We start from the raw sequence: 23,583 nt of genomic DNA, 5'->3' as shown, positions 1-23,583 counted from the left end.
GTCGGGCCAGATATTATTGCATTCCTGCTCGTACGGAGGCGGTTGCCTCCGATTCTGTCATCACAGGTATTATTCTGGTTTGTCACAGAGAGGCATCGGTTCTATTCGATCCGGGCTCTACTTACTCTTATGTGTCTTCTTACTTTGCTCCGCATTTGGGTGTGCCTCGGGATTCTTTGAGTGCCCCCGTTTATGTTTCTACTCCTGTGGGAGATTCCTTTGTTGTGGACCGCGTTTATCGGTCATGTTTGGTTACTATTCGTGGTTTTGAGACCAGAGCAGACTTATTATTACTCGGTATGGTGGATTTTGACATTATTTTGGGCATGGACTGGTTGTCGCCCCATTTTTCTATTCTTGATTGTCACGCCAAGACCGTGACGCTGGCTATGCCAGGTATTCCGCGTGTTGAGTGGAGCGGTACCTTAGATCATACTCCCAGTAGAGTTATCTCTTTCCTTAAAGCTCAGCACATGGTAGAGAAGGGGTGTGCCGCGTATTTGGCTTATGTGAGAGATTTTAGTGTTGATACCCCTTCTGTTGATTCTGTTCCAGTGGTACGGGATTATTCCGATGTATTTCCAGCTGATCTCCCGGGCATGCCGCCTGATAGAGACATTGATTTCGGCATTGACCTGTTGCCGGGCACTCAGCCCATTTCCATTCCTCCGTATCGTATGGCTCCTCCTGAGTTGAAGGAGTTGAAGGATCAGTTACAGGAATTGCTTGGTAAGGGTTTTATTCGACCCAGTGTTTCACCGTGTGGTGCTCCTGTTTTGTTCGTGAAGAAGAAGGACGGTTCTATGCGTATGTGCATTGATTATCGCCAGTTGAACAAAGTTACAGTGAAGAACCGATATCCTTTACCTCGTATTGATGATCTGTTTGATCAGCTACAGGGCGCACAGGTGTTTTCCAAGATTGATTTGCGCTCAGGTTACCATCAGTTGAAGATTCGGGAGCCAGATATCCCGAAGACTGCTTTCAGGACTCGGTATGGTCATTACGAGTTCCTTGTTATGTCTTTTGGGCTGACTAATGCCCCGGCAGCTTTCATGCATTTGATGCACAGCGTATTCAGGCCATATCTTGGCTCGTTCATGATTGTTTTTATTGATGATATTCTGGTGTGTTCCCGGAGTCGGGAAGATCATGAGCAGCATCTGAGGACCGTGCTACAGACCTTGAGGGAGAAAAAGTTATATGCAAAGTTCTCAAAATGTGAGTTTTGGCTGAGTTCTATGGCATTCTTAGGCCATGTGATTTCTAGTGAGGGTATCCGGGTGGATCCGAGGAAGGTAGAGGCCGTGCAGAGTTGGCCTAGGCCGTCCTCAGCTACTGAGATTCGCAGTTTCCTTGGCTTGGCGGGTTACTACCGTCGTTTCGTGGGGGGATTTTCATCGATTGCTGCCCCTATGACTAGATTGACCCAGAAGGGTGCCTCATTTCAGTGGACAGAGGAGTGTGAGGCGAGCTTTCATAAGCTCAAGACAGCTTTGACTATAGCCCCTATCTTGATGTTGCCTACCGGTTCGGGGTCTTATACAGTTTATTGTGATGCTTCACGGGTTGGACTTGGAGCGGTGTTGATGCAGGACGGTAGGGTGATTGCCTACGCGTCCAGACAGTTGAAGGTGCATGAAAAGAACTACCCTATCCACGACCTTGAGTTAGCTGCTATTGTTCACACTTTGAAGATCTGGCGCCATTATTTGTACGGGGTGCCTTGTGAGATCTATACTGACCATCGGAGTTTGCAGCACTTGCTTAAGCAGAAGGACCTGAACATGCGTCAGAGGAGATGGTTAGAGTTGTTAAAGGATTATAATATTACTATTCTTTATCACCCGTGCAAGGCCAATGTGGTAGCGGATGCCTTGAGTCACCGGGCGGAGAGTTTGGGAAGCTTGGCATATTTACCAGCTTCAGAGAGGCCTATGGCGATGGATGTTCAGGCCTTAGCCAGCCAGTTCGTGAAGTTGGATCTTTCGGAGCCCAATCGGGTTCTAGCCTATGTGGTTTCCCGGTCTTCCCTATTTGACCGTATCAGGGAGCGGCAGTATGATGACCCTCATTTGCTTGTCCTTCGGGACAAGGTTCAGCGTGGTGATGCCAGGGATGTGACCATTGGAGATGATGGAGTATTGAGGATGCAGGGCCGGATTTGTGTGCCCAATGTTGATGGCCTTCGAGAGATGATTCTAGCAGAGGCCCATAGTTCGCGGTATTCCATCCATCCAGGTGCCGCGAAGATGTATCAGGACCTGAGGCAGCACTACTGGTGGAGGCGGATGAAGAAGGATATAGTTGGTTACGTGTCTAGATGCCTCAACTGCCAGCAGGTGAAGTACGAGCACCAGCGCCCGGGTGGGTTGCTCCAGCAGATAGAGATTCCGGAGTGGAAATGGGAGCGCATCACCATGGATTTTGTATTCGGACTTCCACGGACCTTGAAGAAGTTTGATTCCATCTGGGTTATTGTGGACCGGCTGACCAAGTCCGCTCATTTCATACCTGTGTGTACCACTTATTCATCGGAGCGGTTGGCGGAGATCTATATCAGGGAGATCGTCTGGTTGCATGGTATTCAAGTTTCTATCATCTCAGACAGAGGTACTCAATTTACATCGCGGTTCTGGAGGGCTGTGCAGCAGGAGTTAGGCACTCGGGTGGAGTTGAGCACAGCATTTCACCCCCAGACGGACGGACAGTCCGAGCACACTATTCAGATTCTTGAGGACATGCTCCTTGCGTGCGTGATTGAGTTTGGAGGGTCTTGGGATCATTTCTTGCCATTGGCGGAGTTTGCTTATAACAACAGTTATCAGTCCAGCATTCAGATGGCGCCGTATGAGGCTTTATATGGCAGGAGGTGTAGATCTCCGGTGGGTTGGTTTGAGCCGGGTGAGGCCAGGCTATTGGGTACAGAGATGGTTCAGGATGCATTGGAGAAGGTCAACGTGATTCAGGACAGACTCCGTACAGCCCAGTCTAGNCCAACATCATAGAAACCAACAAGAAAACCATCCAAATCAGAATTAGACCATTTCTTGAGTCAAATACTCCAGACATTATAGCAACATTCAATAACTCAAAGTTGCAGCTTGACCTGTGATCCAACCTATACTGATATAAAAATTGAAAATTTAGAGAAGAGCCCATATGTTCAACAACAACAACAACAACAATAAATCCAGTGTGATCCCACAAGTGGGGTCTGGGGAGGGTAATGTGTATGCAGACTTTACCCCACCTTGAAGGTAGAGAAGCTGTTTCCCATAGACCCTCGATTCAGTAAAAGCATAGAAGAGCCCATATGTTCAATCATGAAGAAAAAGCTTATGATCCAGCTATTTAGAAAGTAACCCTGAATAGACTAGTGCCAGATGTAGCATATAGCCCACAGGTTCAACTGCACCTAGTAATTTTTTACAGTGGAGCATAGATATATACGTGAAAGAAACACTAATTTTTTTCTAAATGTTCAAATTTTGAGCTCAGAATTGGTTCAACGGCAAAATTACAAAAGGTTGAGTCTATTAGTTTTAAATTTTGAATCGGCCTCTAGATAAGACAACCTATAACAAACCAAAACAAGGTCCAGTAAAAAAGGCAACCGGACGCACTAAGCTTCCGCTATGCGCGGGTCCGCGGAAGGGCCGGACCACAAAGGTCTATTATACGCAGACTTACCCTGCATTTCTGCAAGAGGCTGTTTCCTGGTCATATGACAGCAACTTTACCAGTTACGTCAAGGCTCCCCTTTCAAAACAAGGTCCAGTCCAAATAAATATCAAAATATTGATGAATTAACCATTTCAAAGAACTCCAAAAATTCAGAACTGCCCACAAACTCCACCAATTAATGAATAAGCCAATATGCTAGATTGACAAGTCAACTATATAAAGAAAATTCATGGAAAGATCAAAGCTTTTAGCATTACCTCTAGGCTTCTGTGCATCACTTGTTCAAAATGCTAGAGACCCAACATCCCAGAAGAGCAAAGACAACTAAGATTGTCAAGTGATTCCTTTTGATGATGATACAGAAAAAACCATGGAATCTTGAAATGGGAATTTTAAAGCAAAGATTCTTATATATAAAAACTACAAGCTCCTACTTTTTTCCAAGAATGGAGGGGATCTTCCCATCTATATGCAAGATTTATGAAATGGGAAAAAGGGTAAAAAGATTCAAACTTTATGTATGAAACAAGCGAGAAAAAAAAGGCATGGAAAAAATCTAATGTAATGTTTCTACTAATACCCTGTACTTTAGTACTTATTATATATAGTTTACGTTGACTGTCCCTCTATCTCAATCATTTTGCATCTATATATATATATTGAAAGAGTTGATTAACTGACAACTTTTTAGGCATTTCCTATTCACTTCTCCAGAAAAATATTCATTTCGACTTCTGAGATTAGGACATGTTCTTTGATTTTACTTGGTTCTTTTTGGTCCTTTCTTTTAAAGTTTAGGTACTTGGCCTGGACAAGAAAATTGTACCAAGAATCCTACGAAATCATACGAAATTTAAGGATTTCATAGCTGTTGTATTTTATGGTATTGTTATTTTAAACACAGTATTTGTTTTAATTGTTGCTTAAATTTTGTTGTATCGAAGAGTTCCAATTTATGGAATTAATTTGGTGTGATCGCATCATTGCCTTTCTTTTTTCTGCATCTTGCTCTTCCTCATTATTAAATAATCCAATTTTAATCTTTATCTTACCTTTTTTACATAATAGTTTTACCTCGTACTTTATTTTTTCTTGATAATATTGCAAGTTTGTTCGTCATGTTATTGGTGCATGACATTATGAAACAACGACAAACAATACAATTTATTCAAACATTGCATTATATCAAAATAACACAGTACAATACAATATAATACTATATGATACATTATGAAACGATACATAACAATCATCCAAACAAGCTGTAAACCAAGAAACTATTCAATGGATACAAGAATTACATTTGTACAATTCCGGAATTCCCATTAATTATTCTCTCTTATATTACCCAAATAAAGTAGGTAAACAACGATATTTGGAATTGCGACGTGAGTACCATTCTTCAGGGCGGATAGAGCTCATGTTTGATGAAATATATATTTAAAGAACAATTAATATTTTAACAAATATTAAATTTTGAATTTATAATTCTAATTGATTCGGTTATATAATTTTAAAATTGAACTCATCAAATTTAAATTATAAATCCGCCCTGTATTCCGCCCCCTTCTTACCATAAATAAGAAATCTAATCATCAGGGTCATGGCAAGGTGAAGTTTGCTTACGCTATTTTCATTCTTGGGTAAGGATATTTTGAAGATGAAATGTTACAACAAAACAATCAAAATCTCCATTTTGAATATCTTCAGTTTAACCCTTTGTACCACATTCAAAAAAAAAAAAAAAAAAAAAAAAAAAAAAAAAGTTCCATTTGTTTTTAATTCGACGTCATGTTAAAGCTCAATTTTGTCCTTAAATATTGCACTATCTTACTTAAGAAGTAATAAGGGTAAGGGCGTCATTTAGAGTAAATGGTTAGTAATAATTTTAGTCAACATGAACCACAATATATTTTTTTGTTTAATCTTTCGGATAATTAATAAGATAAGATATACCCAATGACTACGCCGACAATTTCATCATTAACGCGGATAGCACTCAATTTATTATTGCTAAATACATTTTCTTAGGAGGTTTGTACTAATTTTTTTTTTAGTTCAAGATAATGTGGTCCATTAAGTGCCAAAACGAAGGTGAATTATTAATTCCCATGCCTAAATATGGATAAAAAGGTATTGGTAATTTTATTCTCCTGTATGGGGTGAAAATCATTTACTCTCCCCAACTTTGTGTTAAAAATCAAACTCCCCCCTCAACTTTGAACAATAATCATTTTCCCCCCTTTATCCTACGCAATACCTTTTTTGCCCTTGAATTTTTAATTTCCACCTCAATTTCAATACTTTTTTATTATATGATTTTTTTTTTATGGTTTTAGCTATAACTTAAATTATGTAATACCTATTATAAATTGTAATTAGGGTTCATTAAAATTATAAGTAGAATAAGTAATTAGAGTCAATTAAAATTTAGCTTAATGATTGTTATTTTAATATAATGCATATTAAATATATATTTAAGCTATATTTTCTTAGCGACGGAGCTAGAAATTCATATAAGAGGATTGAAAAACATCCCAACTTTTTTTTTTCCGGATTGAACTTGTGAACTAAGATAACTTGGGGTGTTTTTCAATCCTCTTATATGAAAAACTCGGATTGAACTTGTGAGCTAAGAAATTAATGAACTCTATTCTCTTAGCTCACAAATTTTAATTTCTTAGCTCACAAGTTCAATTCGAGTTTTTCATATAAGAAGATTGAAAAACACCCCAAGTTATCTTAGCTCACAAGTTCAATCCTAAATAAAAAAAATTGAGGTGTTTTTCAATCCTCTTATATGAATTTCTAGCTCCGTCGCTAAGAAACTATAACTTAAATATATATTTAATATGCATTACATTAAATAACAATCATAAAGATAAGGTAATTTTAATTGACTCTGATTACTTATTATACTTATAATTTTAATGAACTCTACAAATTTATAATAGATATTACATAATTTAAGTTATAACTAAAATCATAAAAAATATCATATAATAAAAATGTATTGAATTGAGGAGGAAATTGAAAATTCAAGGGCAAAAAAGGTATTGTGTAGGATAAAGGGGGGAGAATGATTATTGTTCAAAGTTGAGGGGAGAGTTTAATTTTTAACACAAAGTTGGAGAGGGTAAATGATTTTCACCCCTTAATAATTATGATCCTTGACTTCCTTCCCATAAAAAGTTCTGACTATTTGTATTTGTACGAGTTAAGACGAATGAATTATATATATCTTTAGTAAAATAATATTTTTAGCTCTATCTCTATAAATTCATACAAAGTCGGTTAGGAAAAAAAACTACTCCATATAGCAAAAATCAGCTGCTAATTAGAGAAAATATCTACTGATCAATTTTCCGGATCTAATGGATTATTTGAAATTTAGATGAAATCTTAGGGAAAAATAACTTTCACCAATTTCCTTGAATTATTAAACGGCGTTTGGATTTGAAAGCAGATTGAAAGAGGAAAAATATGGTAATTTATTACAGTAATAACCATGATCCTTGAGACCTTGACCTCTCCTTCCCATAAATAATTGTAAATATTTTCCTCAGTCCTACGAGAGAGACCACTTTCCTTTTGTTTTCACTCGGATCTAATAAAAGCATTGCAGGTTTATAAAAAAGGAAAAGTTTCTATATAAATCCTCCATCTATCTCTTTATATATTTGGACCAAAGATATTCTCCAGTTGTGTTCTCGTTCTTGATTTTGAGCGTATAGTAAATTAAGAGAAAATTATCAATGGCCAGGAACTGCACGTTGTGTGGTCTCAGTGGGCATAACCAAAGAACGTGTAGTGAGAAAGGCAAGAGCATCAAATTATTCGGTGTGAAGATCTCTACTACTACATCTAAAAAAGATTCAGCAAATAATTATGGGAGAAAAATCAAGAAAGCAATTCCATGGACTGAAGAGGAACATAGATTATTCTTGAAGGGGTTGGAAATTTATGGGAAAAGCAATTGGGCAAAGATTAGTAAAGATTTGTTGCCTAATAGAACACATATTCAAATTGCTAGCCATGCTCAAAAGTATTTTATGAGATTGACTGCTGCTTCCAATGAGAGAAAAAATCGTAAGAAAACAAGTATTTTCGACGTTCATCTTGAAGAAATGATTTCAGAAGAAGAGACTAGTAATGTTTCTGAACATACAATTCAAGAACATGCACAAGAAACTGGTGGAAATATTCCAACAAGTCAAGTGCCATGTGAACGTGCCATTGTTCCATTGGAGATTATTAAAGAACATGCTCAAGATCACCAAGAAACTACTGCAATTAGCTCTGAGAGAAATCATAGTTATAATTTCTTCATTATTCCGTGTTTTATGCCGGTGTTGAATTTACCTGTATTCCATAGTTTTGCAATTAACTAAAAATCAAGGATAGTTATAGTGGAGTAATATTTTTGTATATTTAATTTGTCAGTCCCACCTTTTTGTACCTTTTTACATACGAAAATAGAATAAGGCTAGAACTGTTATCAAATAATAAAAGAAAAAGAAGAGTATTAAAGAGAAAAGTAGAGAGAGAGAATTCTTATTGATTTGAGATGAATTACAATGGAATAGAACCCTCTATTTATAGGGAGATAGTGACTTAGCCATCAAGTAATAAACCCTATAATCTCTCTAAATATAGACATTCACCATAAATACAATTCTATTTATAACACTCCCCCTTGAATGTCTATTTAATAGATAATGTGTCTCGTTAAAATCTTAGCTAAATAAAACACAGTGGGAAAAAAATTCTAGAGAAGGAAAAAGAGTACACATATCTAACAATACGCCTTTTGGTTGCCTCGTTAAAAACCTTGCAAGGAAAACCCAGTGGACAAAACCTTGTAAGGGAAAAAGAGTACAACGCGTATTAAATCCCCCTGATGAGAGCATCAATTCTCATCCTTAAGCATTTGCATTCCAGTCTTGTGCACCATCTTCAAAAGATCTTTGGTAGAGATTTGATAAACAAATCAGCCATATTAACTTGAATGAATATATTGCACCTTAAAATCATCATTCTTGATAGAGATGAATTGTCTTCATATGATCATGTTGGAATCATCATTTCAATATCTTCACATAGGGGTGAAACCTCTTGCTATCATATTATCATGCATATAGTTATAGCAAGATACATTTGTGCACAAATTGCACTAAGGAAGTGGTACTTCATGACCATGAATTTATATGCTTTAAGCAATTTAAATCCTTCAGGGATTGTTAAGTCATATAAGTCATATAATAGACTTTAGATGCATATCAGGTTTTCATGTCATGCTAGACATATAAGATATCGAAAACTGATTGCACATACCATTGACTTTATACTTTCAAGTGTTTGAACTACATGTTCAAAACTACATGTCTTTCATATGAAACCAATTCTATTCAAATTGTTTCTTCAGACTTAAGATCCTCATATATTATATATATATATATATATATATATATATTTAGCGCTATCATAGATGTCGTCGACAAACATTTTATATCAGTTTCAATATTTTTTCATAAAGACATAACATAGAGATCTCTTTATTGATATTTTCAGGTACCTGAATCTCTCTTGAGATTTTATGAAGTGTTATGTCAAGTGATCTTCTAGATTACTTGCCTCATTTATTATGATCATTTTTATCATTTGCTCATCTTCTTTATCAAGAAGTTTATTTGAAACCGATTTGTCTATATGCTTTAAGCGTACTATAGACTTTGTCCTTCTAGGACTTATTCTAATAGGAGCATTTGCAATGAGAATATAGTTACTTTCTTTGGGTCAGCAAATGCGTCTGGCATGCTTTGCAATAAATTGCACATGAATTATCCTTTTATGAACTTCAAGTTCATATTATTTTATTCGGTGATCTAGATGTATAAATGATAATTCATTCCATGTAACTTTTTCTCAACTGTTGTATCTTGTCTCCCCCTCATGTTAGAAAAACTAACTTGTTTCCTCAACTTTGAGAACCCATCTTTGTGCGTTATGGTGTTAATCAAAATATACACCGCACATCAATAATAATGAGATAGAATTATTTGGTTCCTGACCCTGAAACCACTTGTGAGGGGAGAATGTAATATACTTTCGTATATAACCTATATCAAACTGATATAGATAACTTTGTTCTCATAAGCAATAGTTTAGCTATTAACTGGAGGCACTCAATAAATCATTTTGCTAAACCAACTGTGATGTAAACCAACTTATCAAGAAGAACTATCTTGAATAAAAAATCTGGAAATTATGCTCTATATTAAATTATTGAGCAAGTTACCTCGCAAACACCGGCCAGGTTGCAGGTTAATAATAATCGCACATGTAACCATCTCATAGATGCATCTTATGTGGTATACATGGCAGGTGAATGGGCCCATATTCACCTTTGATATTTCCAGCATTCATGGGATTCAATCCCAATTTTAATTGGTCTGTTAATTAATGAGAACAAGCAATGTAAGAGAATTCATAAAGAACTTTCTAGTTCTTTAATATTTACCCATGTGAATTCTCTTTTATTTTTGCACATCATACTTGAATTAACATGGCTAAACCAATTATGCCAAGGATAAATTATCAATATTGATAAACTTCAGGTTTACACAATGATGTGTGCAATTATGAATAAACTCCAAGTTTATTGTGATATGGGTTTTTATATCAATAATATCCACTTCATTGTGGTATTCTTTTGTTTATGTAGTACAAATTGGAGAATAAAGCGGGTAGCTTTTCACATACATATTACCCCTCTACAAGTTGTAGTAATAGAAGATATTAAATCTTTCCTTTATTTATAGTCTCAATATAATCAACCGCGTTCGCGTATACTTTGGAAACTGAATAAGTTTCTTTGAGACTTACTACAACACAATACCTTATTGATAATTAATTGTGTTTCTCCAAAATAGTATAATTGGCTCTTGTAGAGTTCTCAATTAATTTTGTAGTACCACATATTCATCAACACCCATATGGTGAATATCTCTTTTAAAGAGAAAGTTATACCATTATGGTTATGGTCAAAATTATATGCAAGATCTGTTTCTTGTATTACCGTTGTCTTTTAACAATCACAATGCCAAAATATTTTGGTGTACAATAGGTACGTGACCAATGACCATTCATGCCATAATAATGACTTTATTTTCTTATATCATCTCAAACCTCCTTTTAGAGGTGAGTGCGGTATATTCACTATCACTAGCACATTCATATTCTTTGAAGAATGAATATGTATTCATAAATCAGATTTTGTCACATTCACATCATGAATGGACCATAATCATCTATATGTGCTTTACAAAATCTCATGTCAAATCGATGACAAATATTTTTCACAGAGTGAAAGATTATTTTGAGAATCCTTATTGTTCTCATTACCACAAATGCTGACGATTATAATTTCGTCTATTGCCACGTCCATATCCATTGATACATTCATAGTAATTTTGTATTCTTTCAGACTTATCACATACTGCTATCACATTCTCTTAAGGGAATGAGAATGGAGCAAATTCAATGGGACGGGTTTTCAATTCTTTGCGCACAATCATACATGAATTTGATCATGGCGAGGCATAGAAGTTTTACCACTTCAAGTGGTTATAATTTCTTAGAAACTCCATTAGAGTTATAATCAAACTTTGTTGTCTTTGCTTGTATTTAAAATCAAAGTATAGAATAAAAGAGAAAAATACGGTAAAATACTTACCTTAAATCCAGAATTTAATCATGAAGGAAGTTCATGGAATAATTGACAATCATTATGCTTAATCCCAAAGCTTCTACTCAATTGGTTAGAGTCTCGTGCTGAAAACGTGTTATAAAACAATAAATGAAGAACAAGAGTATTGTAGAGAAAAGTAGAGAGAGAGAATTCTTATTGATTTGAGATGAATTACAATGGAATAGAACCCTCTATTTATAGGGAAATAGTGACTTAGCCACCAAGTAATAAACCCTAGAATCTCTCTAAATATAGACATTCACCATAAATACAATTCTATTTATAACAAAACTTCATTTCTTGAATTGTTAAAAGAGAATTGGCTTTTCCTTGGATAATTGTTCCCTATGGCTGTCCAACGGGACGGGACGACCCGTCCCGTCCCGCGTCCCGTCCCGGTCCCGTCCCGTCCCGCTTCAAGTTAAATGGGATGGGCCAATGTTAAACGGGACACGGGATGGGACGGGACGGCCATTTCGTCCCGTTCCGTTTCGTCCCGTTTCGTCCGGTCCGGTCCGGTCCCGTCCCGCGTCCCGTCCCGCATCCCGCCAGTATTTTTTTTTAAAAAAAAAACTAGCCGTTGGGCAACGGCTTAAATGGAAAAAATAGCCGTTGCCAACGGTCCAAACAGCCCCTACACCCCCCAAACACNAAAAAGAAGGTTAAAACTTTTTTAAATTTGAAATGTGAAATTGTTGTTTAAGTATGATAAGAAATGACATACATGTGAATAAGGCCACATAACTTAAGTCTAATAGATAAAAATAATAAAAATAAAAATAAATTAGAAATAATGGGACAATATTTATACTAAGTATTACTTTAGAAAACAAAATAAAGCAAGTATACAATACTTAAAAATATTATTGATAAATATAAATAACTAAAAAAATTCGAACAATAGTTTAAAAATAAAATAAATATTTTTTATAATATTAAATAGTTACAGATATATTTATATTTATATTAAAAATAGTATTTGACATGAATATTAAATAAAGTGTAAAGTTAATAAAAAAAGTACACGAAAACATGATAATATTACATATTAGATAGCATTATAGCAAAAGTAAGAAAAACTAAGGAAAAGACTATTTGAACTCGAGATTAGAAAGTTCTTAAAGTTATGATGAGAACGCTCAAAATATGGAAATGATCACAAAAATTCATGTTTTGCTAGATAAAGAAAAATAAAAATTTGATACCAAATTAAAAAATTTAATATACTAAATAAATATCTCATATAGAACTAATGAAAATTAAAAGCTAAATTTTTTTCTTGAAACTAAAAGACAAAGAAAATTTAATTGCACGTAATACAAAATAATTATAAAACAGTTCAATAGATTTGAAACAATAAAAGAACTTATGTATTACTTTTTAGACTAATTTAAAAGTTGTATTTTTAAATAAAACGTGATATTATATGAGTATCAGCCAAAAAAATGTGTAAAAAGCTAATTAAAATTTCTTAGTAGGGAAGATAATGTATAAAGAGAAAAATAAAGATAGTGCAATGACACTTATATTTTAAATTTATTTAGAATATATGATTTAAATTATTAAATAATACTCAAAAATATTATTGATAATTTTGAATAATGAAAGAGTTCCGAGTAAGAGAAAGATGGTATAAGAATACATTAAATTTTAAGCATAAAAAATTATGTTTATTGTTGATTATTAATAAGGTCATAAGCAAGACATTTATAAGCTAATAAAATATCACATTACAGTATAACAATATTAAGCAATAAATAATGCAATAATTATAGGCAAAGAACAAAAAGAGAAAAAATTTATGTCTAAAAATATAGAAGGATAAGACTTATTTGAACTTAAGGCTAAAAACAAAGCGGTAGTAAGAATTTTGCTAAAATAATATGATTTATTGTGCTCAAACAAGATAAATCACAACGTTATATGTTTAGTATTCTTTAATTTTATGTCTTTCTTCTTAATTAATATCTAATAATTATTTATAATTTCTATATAGTAGGTTTACTTTTAAGGTTATTTGTATATAGTTCAAATAATTCAAATCATGATTTGACGTTGCTTATGTCCGCGCATCGTGCGGGTACTAACACTAGTATCAAATAATAGTCGTACTTATTTAGCCAAACTAGGAAATTTATGTGCTCTTTTATAGCACTATCTTTGTTTGTACTGACTGTTACTAGTTAATACTTTAATTTTCTTATCTCTCTTTCGACCCCTAAAAAAGGAGTAAATTGCTTTTAATTTAAGGTCTTCTAACATACAGTTACCTAAATAAGTAACTAAAATAAAATAACAGACGACACTAACTGAAACTCGATTATGCTAGCCCTCAAATTCTTATCAGTGCAATATATTAGTCTTGTCTCCCATATATAATCCTTGTTTATCGAGACTGAGAACCAAATTTTACTTCTTGATTAAGGAAGCAAATAAGACTTAATTTCATTCCTTATCTAGCAATCGGAGAATCTAAATTTACTATTGCAAAACCCACTCAAATATCATATCATATCCAAATTAAATTGAAATCCGTGGAAGGAGAACGTGGAATGAGATTTTGAAACTCAAGTAGGAAGTAGCTAATTAGTAAATTTTTCTAAGGGACCTAAATAATATTTTTATATTTCCGAATATTAATTAAAAGTCCTTTAGTCATTAATAAAAATATCTTGGATTTTAAGTTTTAATTCATGTTACTATTAACACATAATTTTATATTTTCTCTAATTTTTCATCACTTGAGGGTCTTTTAGAGATATCAGTTATTAAGATTTAGCACTGAGGGATAGCATCTTGTGACCGCATAGCGCAGTGGATTAGCGCGTCTGACTTCGGATCAGAAGGTCGTGGGTTCGACTCCCACTGTGGTCGTTTTATTTTTGCCTTCTGGCAGGTAGTGTTGACGAATAACATTGCATTAAATCTAGCCACCATTTTGCTTTGCCAAAACGTTTAAATAAACTTGTTGAATATTAGTCTTTGAACAAAACAAAAGCTTAGACACATGTATTACCAGTTGTACATTTTGGGAAGTAACCTAAAAATAAAGAGCACCATATATGTATCAACATATTACAATGAAACCTAGGACTGTTACTTGCAAAGAAATTTAAAATTTAAAGAATGGATTACTGTGTTGTACTCTTGTACTTGATAGAAAGGGAGGAAAGAATAAGCCTTTAACTTTAACACAGGGATAAATTCCACTAGACCAATATCATTTTGTAACCGAAACTACGGGACTAATATCTGCTTAAAAGTTAGAAGGAACAATTTCATAGTGGGAAGCCAATGAACAGTTGCAGCTGCAGTTATTATAAATATCCAACTGAAACTTGATCCAACATTGAAGAAAATATTTCTGCCTACTTGTGAAATATGATTCCTACTAAAAGACTTTAATTTCTTAGCAACAGCTAGCAATGAGTTCTTTTGTGTTTCAACAAACAAAAAGAATGCATGCAGCAAGCATAATGTAAGAAATAATAAGTAGGAGTATTTAAAGTGTTCATTAAAGACAACATTATATTAGTGCCAAATATGAGGATTAAAACCAGTTCTTTTCCAAATGTGTATATTAACATCTTATCATAGAATTGAATTGAAGGGGCAAAAAATCAAGCACTCCATGTTATATCAACCAATCTCAGTGCTAAGTGCTAACATGGAAAAAAGAGATAAGAAAAAAAACAAAAGAAGGGATTGTTATAGAGCACAATGACACCACAACAACTTGTTGAGCATACTCTCTTCCATTTTGAGCGAATTATGAAACAAGATTTATTTGTGCTAATATGATCTAAGAAAGTAATACTACTACTAGTAACTAAAAATGGGAATTTGCAGTGAAGTATGAATCTTAAGGAAGTCTTTGATTTCAGTAAACAGTAATCATCGATGACACTTAGCTAAAAAAATCCCAATCCTCGTCAGTTTTGCACCCTTCACTTTCATATTTCTCCTTCTCATTCTGTAACACATGAGCCTAAAATGTTTCTCTGCTTCTTAAATCTGATAGGAAAGTGTTTGTCATGTGAAAGGTCAATCATAATAACATCCCCTGATTTCAACTCATGTTCAGCAACAATGTCCTTCCATTTTCCACGGAAAAAATACTGTGAACCATCCTTAACCCATTTGATATCCCAAAATCTGCCTCCAGGATCAACAAATTGTAACTTTACGTCCCTCCTTGTATCTCCACTACTTATGGTCTTAGGGAAATAGCGTGCAAATTTCGCTGGAATCAGCAACTTCCCTTCAACATCTTTCTCTGTTAATGTTTTTTCAAACACACTATAAACTCGCCCTTCTTCCTTGGCTGGTTTGCCTCTGCAAATACAACAATGATAGAGTTCCTACGTATCATTATGTTTTTCAAGTTCTTGATACTCCTAAGATAACAAAAGCAAGCAAAGATTCATATACTCAACTGATTATTAGAAACAAACCCAGTCAGAGAATTCATATATCGTTATTGTTCAAGTTCTTGACATAAGATAAGAAATTAGGATGCAATTTAATGATCTTATCCATGTTTTGTATACAAATAAATTGAGACCCACTTTCAAGATTCATATACTCAATTGATTAATTATGGAATAAATCAACACCCACAATATCAGTTATAAAAAAAAGAGAGAGAGAGAGAGAGAGTAATTTCTTGTGTTTACCGATTGATAATACGCATCATCATCTGTTTAAATGAATTCTTGATTCCACTCCCCTTACTTGATTTTGAGTGATTTGCAGCATCAGTGACAGACTCTTTATTTTCAATCATGAGATTATCTCCGATCATCACTTGTTCTTTTTCACCACCTTGTACATTGTAAGAATTCCTGTACATTAACATATTCTGATCTCCTTTATAATATGGATTTATATTCTTCCGCCTTTTCACGTTCTTGTGGCCTAGAATTAATACAAATGAATCTGCTTCGTCTGTTGGAGTCATCAGATTCTGCATTCTTGAACCAGTATATGACGTTGGTTTTGCTTCTGCTTTTTCTTGAACATCTACATTGCTCTTCTTCGTCATCTTCCTTTCCAAATGATGAATGCAGGCGATTCTTGATTTTGAGAGAGAGAGAGAACGAATTGAGAGAAGAAATAGAGTTCAGTGAGAAAGGAGCCACTAATCCTCTTTTTATAACCAAATCTATCCCTAACTTTTTAAGTCGGTTGGTTAGTTAGTTCTAACGTCTCCAAATTATTTTTTGGCAATTCTTAGCAATTTTCCAGAAAAAAGAATTGAAAAAGATTTTTTGGGGGGGGGGGGGGGGGGTTGGGGGGAAGGTGCGGAAATATGGTTCTAGGAGTGAACCTATAGATATTTTATATGTATTGGATAAAATGGGAGAAATTTAAAAATAGCCAGATTTACCAACTGGTCGTTTGAAAAATAGCCAAGTTTCAAAAGTCATCGAAATTTAGCACTTTAAAGCTAGAGCGAAACAACTGTCAAAATCCGGAAAATACGCCGCTAATTTACGGGAGTTCCAGGATAACTATGCTGGAACTCCCGCAAATTTTACGGGAGTTCAAGCATAATTATGCTGGAACTCCCGCAAATTTTACGGGAGTTCCAGCAAGTATAATTGTCCAGTATAATATACTGGAGTTTAGAGCACTAGTGCTCCAGTCTCCCGCAAATTTTACAGGAGTTAGCAAAGTATATCGGTCCAGCATAATATGCTGGAGTTCGTACACAAATGCACCAGAACTCCCGTATATTATACTGGACCGGTCCCTGTTGTAGCAAAATAGTGGCTATTTTTCATTGACTTGATAAACGCTGGCTATTTTTCATTGACCAGTGTGAAAACTGGCTATACCATGATATTTTAACGATAAAATGCATATAAAATTTGGGCTTAAGTTCTAAATTAGGGGAAATTTGATCCAAATTAAGACTAATTATTTAAAGTTGAGAAATTTTCAGAAACCAGTATGTTTTAGCGATTATTAGCTTGCCATAGCTACCATTTAATAAATAACCTCATATAGCTATGTTTTAACTTGTTATAGAGTGTATTTGATGTATTTAAACTAATGTATTCATGAATACAATAGGAAAAGTCAGCGGAAAAAAGGGAATTACAGCTAATGTATAAACTGTATTCATATGTATTCGCAAGCTGTATTCGTGAATACAGTACCGGAATTTGCAAAAAAAAAAAAAGGGATTAAGCTGTTTAAAAACGGTAAGTGAATCAATTAACACAATAGACTCCTAATATAGCTCAACAAACTCAATTATAACACACAAAATTTGTATTTCCAGTTATATATAGAAAAGATTCTCAACCGAAAAACACCCCAAAAACAGAGCAATCTTCAGAGATTCAATCCATCCTTTCTTTTTTAGTGGTATCTTTACTAAAATATTTTTTTAGTTGTATCTTTACAAATAGATTTATATATTGAAATTATATAATTACATTGAATACAGTTAAATACATAAAAATACATTGAATACATGAAGTATAGAAGGTCATCTATAGTGCAAAAATATATGAATACATACTTCAGATACATCTGAATACATATATACATCTGAATATATAAATTATATTAATTAAAAAAATATATGAATACATTATACAATACTGCTGAATATATACTGCTGGACAAAACAGTGAAACAAAGTGAAGCTTTGAAATTATATAATTATATTGAATTAAATACAATGAATATATTGAAAAAGTAGAAAAAAACTAAAGACAATGAATATAATGAAATACATGGAATACAACGAGACATTGAAATACAATGGAAAAAAAAAAAGATAACACACTCTTCAAGTTCCTTAGCCCCAAACTCCGTTCCCAATCCACCAATATCCAAGCCGCCGCCATGTGGGGCGTCGCCGCCGGTATCGGCGCCCTCTGAGTCATCCAGGTAGTGAATCTCTTATTTCTGCTTTGAAAATTTTGAGATCTGCACTTATATTTCTCCAGATCTTTGTTTCTCCTTTATCCTTTTTTTTTCCACATCTTTATTTCTACTTACCACAACTCTTTAGAGCAAAAAAAGTTGAATGCAGCACAACAAGGAAGAGGGAAAGTGGTCGTCGGACGGATCTGTTGTTGGTGGACCACAGCCCCTGCTAGCTAGGGTTTCTAAAAGCAGGGGAGGAAAAAATCGGGGGAAACAGAGAAGAAAGAGGAAAGAGAAAGGAGAAGAGAGGGAAGAGAGAAGTTTACTTCCTATACGGTAATTTTATGAGAGGAAAAAAAAAGAAGGAGAGAGAAAAATAATACACAGCGTATTTAATGGTTTAAAGGTAGAAAGTGGCCATAAATAAATATTTTGCTATAAAAATTAAGAGGTAGATATAGGAGATAATTTTTAAAAGGAAATTTCTTTATAATAAATAAGATACCAACATTTGCTATAGGAGGTAAAATTTCCTTTAAAGTTTTAAATAAGTATATTTATGATTCATCAATTTAAAAAGATAACTCAACCATGTAAAGTTGAAATAGTTAAATCTATCAATATATGTATATAATAATATAAAGCAGGGCCAAAGGAAGGTGACGTGGCTTTCTCATAGAGTAGTATTCCTACCTATTTTATTTTAATCTATATCTATATTATTATAAAAGTGGGAAGCTCAAAAGCTAAAAGTTGAATTACTAAATTACCCTTCTAAATAACCTAAATAATTTATTTTTAAATCTATATCTATCTATCTATATTATTATAAAAGTACGAATATAATGTTGGTTTACAAAAATAACCTTATAATATTAAGCATAATAACTCATAGTAAAAGGTCATAACCGAAATTTTAGATGTCGTTACCAATGTAATCCTATTAGTTTTAGAACATACTAGGTACGGAAATCCTAGATGTTAGCCATATAATTTTATTACTTTTAGGATCCTACTTCTAATTCTTAATCCCGAAAACTTTTTGCTAAATTAATTTATTTATAAATATGCCGGTTTGAGAATATAGTAAAAGAAAGTTTTTGAATTTGACTAAACTTAAATGTGCCCGTTTTGGGAGATAAACAAGGAAAAAAGACTAACGGCCTCTACCAATCCACAAATTTTGCTTTACTACTTAAGTCTAAATTCCAATATCACTTGGAAATCGATGGAGATAACTTATTTTCTGTTTGAGAATTGGCATATTGTCATGTAATTCTATTACCTTTAGGAATCCTATTAGTAATATATATTTCTTTTTATATCACACGTTAGCTGTGTAATCCTTTTATTTTTAGGACATATTTCTTTAAAAAGTCTATTACTAATTTAATTGGTTAACTTATTGATTTGTACAAATCCCTTTAAAAGGGGAAGGAGCCAAACACTTCAACAAAAGAAGTTTTAGTGGGTGTTTGGACATAAGAATTGTAAAATTCCAAAAAAAAAAGTGAAAAAAAATTTCAAGTGAAAATGGTATTTGAAAATTAGAATTGTGTTTGGACATGAATATAATTTTGGGTTGTCTTTGAAGTTTTGTGAGTGATCTGAGTGAACTTGAAAAACAACTTTTTGGAGTTTTTAAAATTTTCGAAAAATTCCAAAATGTATCTTCAAGTGAAAATTGAAAATTTTATGAACAAACAACGATTTCAAAAAAAAAAGAGAAAAATTTTCGAAAAAATGGAAAAAATTTCTTATGTCCAAACGGGCTCTTCGTTTTTAGGTTTGGACTTTGTGCAAAAATATAATAACAAGATTCTGCGAACTTTGAGAAAAGTATTATTCCTTCCAATTATTATACTCTTTTTATTGAACTTATTAACCAAGTTTTTCTTACTTTAGCTGACGTATTCATGTGTTATTCCTAGCAGCTTGTTTGGATGGTTGTTTCCCGTTGTATCGTATTGTATTGTTATCTCAAAATAATATTTATTTTGATTGTTTCATTAAAAATGGTTGTATTATATTGTTAAATTCATTGTTCCAAAAAAATAAAAAGTTCCTTTTTTGAAACAACCAATTTGGTGTGATGAGATTGTTTCCTATTTTTCTTTTCAATTATGCCCTAACTTATTACTCCACAATTCTATTTTACCCTTTACTTCTTTTTATATTTTTACTCCAAATCTCCAACCTATAACCTACTTTATTTTTTTCCAGAACTTCTGCCGCCAACGTTAAAGGTGTTTTGCCGCCTTTTGTTTTATTTTTTCTACTAATTTATTTTTAACTCAATTCTAATTAGCTGTGCTCCTTTGTTTTGCCTTCTTTTATCTCGCTCCTTTGTTCTGCTTTCTTAAGGTGTTTTTCCTTCTTCTGTTTTATTTTTTAAATTATTTTTATGCATAGTTTTTGATAAATTTAATATTTAAACAATTGAGGGTATTTTAGTCAACTTATCAGTTACAATACAGTACGATACAATCAAACCAAACAGCAAAATATTATTTAGCAATAACAAACAATACAATATATCCAAACATTGCATTTATAAAATGATACGGTATAATACAATACAATACATTATAAAACGACGGGGAATGATGATCCAAACAGAGCGTAAGATTAAAAACTAACCATACGTGTAGGTGATACATTCTTCCATTTTTGCTTTTTTTTCTCCAATTTATCAACCACATTATTTGCAAAGAATTTATTCAAGGTGATTTATATAAATAGTTATTAGATGTATATATTTGCAGAGAGAGTTTCATTCAGATCTATCAGTATTAGATCAAAATATGTTTATCTCTTTTCTGTTTGGCTTAAATATTATGTTTATTATTTAGTTCTTTCTTAATTAGCGTTCACCTATTAATTAAGCCAGTTATTAATGTTTTATTCATTGTATTGCAGAGATGTACTGGATTAGGCCGCCATGCCGCTATAGCTCTTTTGGGTCTTTTTCAAATGCACGTCTTAAAAAGTTTAATCCTAAAATTAAAATTATATAGGGATACACAATTTTTCACTTTACATTAAAATAGTTAATGATATCTATTTGGCTCATGTACAATTGTAGTGGTAAAAAATTTCAAAACAATTTTACGTTTTTTTTCGAATGTTAAAACCATCATAAATAGTTCATCTACAACTGTGAAGGTAAAAAATTTCAAAATATTTTAAAATAATTTACGTCATTTCCCAATGTGTAAAATTCAATATATTGACTTTTCTTTATATGTAGGATTTATATTGTAGATCCTATGCATAAATAACAAGCTTTAAAAATAGAGATGTATTGTAATATTCTTCTTACAGAAAATATTACAAGAAAGTATATGTTAAAAATAAAATTGCTAATTGTAGCAACTGTACGATAAAAACGTCGTTCGCGAGTAAAGGCAAACAGATAAAAAATCTTTCACTTTTTTTATTTCTTTATATTAAATAAATATGTTTCTAATAAATCTATATAACACTTTATAATACTATTTAAAACTTGACGTGTTTGATTGCAAATACTGTTATACTCTTTGATGCTATAAAATACTTGCTAAGTTGCGTTGTTAAAGAGTATATCTAATTAATCTCCCAGAATATTGGTATCTTCAATTTTAGTTTTGGCATACTAAATATATAATTCGATGACAACTTGAATATTCGGCTAACAACAAGGGCATATATAGCATTCCATGATTTCTTGCTTCGTGTCAAAAATGATAAAGAGCATACAACAAAAGATAATTTAATCCATCTTCCAAAATAAATGGTCATCAAGCTCAATGATAATATTAGTTGTGAAGATCGCTTAACAAGGGAAATATTTTCACTGAATAAAAATAAAAGTTACATGACAGAAAGAGCTATATTACCTAGCAGAAATGAATATATTAATCAATTAGATGAGATGTTGATTGCTAAGTTTCTTGGTGAGAGCAAAATACTTATCAGTTTCGACTCAATAGAAGATTATACCAACTATTTACCAAAAAAATACTTAAATATTTAACACCAAATAACATCCCACCTCACAAATTTGTTGTCAAGTTCATTATTTTTTTATGTTTTATTTTCACGTATGTATATAATAGACAAAAAATTCTTTCACCGTAAGTCTTTGAAAGCCAAAAGTCAAAATACATGTTTTAGTGAGTTTTTAACAACTAAAGGCCATTAATAATTTTTTTTACGTGGTTTTTGTTTATTTAGTGGCTTCATGGTGCATTAGTTTTTTAATTGGTAGTTGCTTTTAGCAGGAGAATTGAAAATATTCTTATTAATTTAAAAATAAATTTCCACATCACACAGGCTGATTTTGAAGCAAAATACATTCATCATGTTACTAAGAAACTTAGATCCATTCAATAGCTTATGTAATAGTATAAGAATAATATGTAAAGATTTTGACAACAACGATATATATGCAAAAATCATAATTATCGGTCAATGTACTTTCAAGCATGCGTAATTCATCCCCAAAATTCAACTTTCGCCTCCAGAAAATGAAGGATATCCTTTCAAAATTTATCAAAAAATAATTTCCAATACGCTTCTATTTTGCAATGACAATAAATAAAGTTCAAGGGCAAACAATTTCAAATGCTATACTGTATTTTTCGCAACATATTTTCTCGCGTGGATAATTATATACTGTACTTTTAAGAGGAATATCAATGTCCGCAACAAATATAACGGAGCTAGCAAAGCGTCAAAATGAAACATACATAAAGAACATCATCTACAAAGAAGACTTAGGTAAAAACTATAAGTATAATAATATTATCTAACTAACATGACTAAATTGATCATTTTTGCAGGTTCAAATAACGATGTTCAATCATTTTGAAATCATGTCTTATGCTAATGTAACGACATTTTCCGGTGTTTAAATAATTATTGTATTCTATATAATTCTCTCATTACTTAAATTACATATTCCTTCATAAAAATAATTGCCTAAACCATTAGGTACAATTTTTAACGTGCAACGCACGTTCGTAGAAATTAGTATTATTATAAAAGTGGGAAGCTCAAAAACTAAAAGTTGAATTACTAAATTACCCTTCTAAATAACCTAAATAATTTATTTTTAAAATCAAGAAAAAAACTAACACGACAAACAGCCCCAAATCAGTGCTTCATACCCCTTTATTAATGGTCACAACCATTCAAATTACAAAGCTAAAAGTAACAAATCATCATTTCCCAAATCTAAGCAATAAATTGTTACTTCCCTAAAGCTAAAAAGAAACAAA

At 32.8% G+C, this 23,583-nt stretch overlaps 2 protein-coding genes and 1 non-coding gene across 3 annotated transcripts; 2 read left to right on the top strand and 1 right to left on the bottom strand.

Moving 5' to 3' along the window:
- The first annotated feature begins 7,442 nt into the window (after positions 1-7,442).
- LOC109215955 (transcription factor MYB1R1-like) lies at positions 7,443-8,078 on the top strand. The gene has a single exon (XM_019380080.1). The coding sequence runs from the start codon at positions 7,443-7,445 to the stop codon at positions 8,076-8,078; it is 636 nt and encodes a 211-aa protein (XP_019235625.1).
- Positions 8,079-14,237: 6,159 nt separating this feature from the next.
- On the top strand, positions 14,238-14,311 carry TRNAR-UCG. The gene has a single exon. It is a non-coding gene; the product is annotated as a tRNA-Arg (tRNA).
- Positions 14,312-15,041: 730 nt separating this feature from the next.
- On the bottom strand, positions 15,042-16,539 carry LOC109215958. The gene is made up of 2 exons (XM_019380082.1): positions 16,114-16,539; positions 15,042-15,772 (listed from the first exon to the last, which is right to left on the bottom strand). Exons 1-2 carry the CDS (start codon positions 16,479-16,481, stop codon positions 15,406-15,408), a joined length of 735 nt encoding a protein of 244 aa, XP_019235627.1. The 5' UTR covers positions 16,482-16,539; the 3' UTR covers positions 15,042-15,405.
- Between the last annotated feature and the right edge of the window lie 7,044 nt (positions 16,540-23,583).

This window comes from Nicotiana attenuata, unplaced genomic scaffold (assembly GCF_001879085.1).
Source record: "Nicotiana attenuata strain UT unplaced genomic scaffold, NIATTr2, whole genome shotgun sequence".
In the NCBI taxonomy this organism is placed as follows: domain Eukaryota; kingdom Viridiplantae; phylum Streptophyta; class Magnoliopsida; order Solanales; family Solanaceae; genus Nicotiana; species Nicotiana attenuata.
The sequence above is the reverse complement of the archived record's forward strand: the minus strand, read 5'-3'. Positions and strand labels throughout refer to the sequence as shown.

Coding starts and splice junctions, on each gene's coding strand:
- LOC109215955 (XM_019380080.1), top strand. CDS start 7,443: ATGGCCAGGAACTGCACGTTGTGTGGTCTCAGTGGGCATAACCAAAGA.
- LOC109215958 (XM_019380082.1), bottom strand. CDS start 16,481: ATGACGAAGAAGAGCAATGTAGATGTTCAAGAAAAAGCAGAAGCAAAA. Junction 15,773..16,113: donor ATGATGCGTATTATCAATCG/GTAAACACAAGA, acceptor TTGTATTTGCAG/AGGCAAACCAGCCAAGGAAG.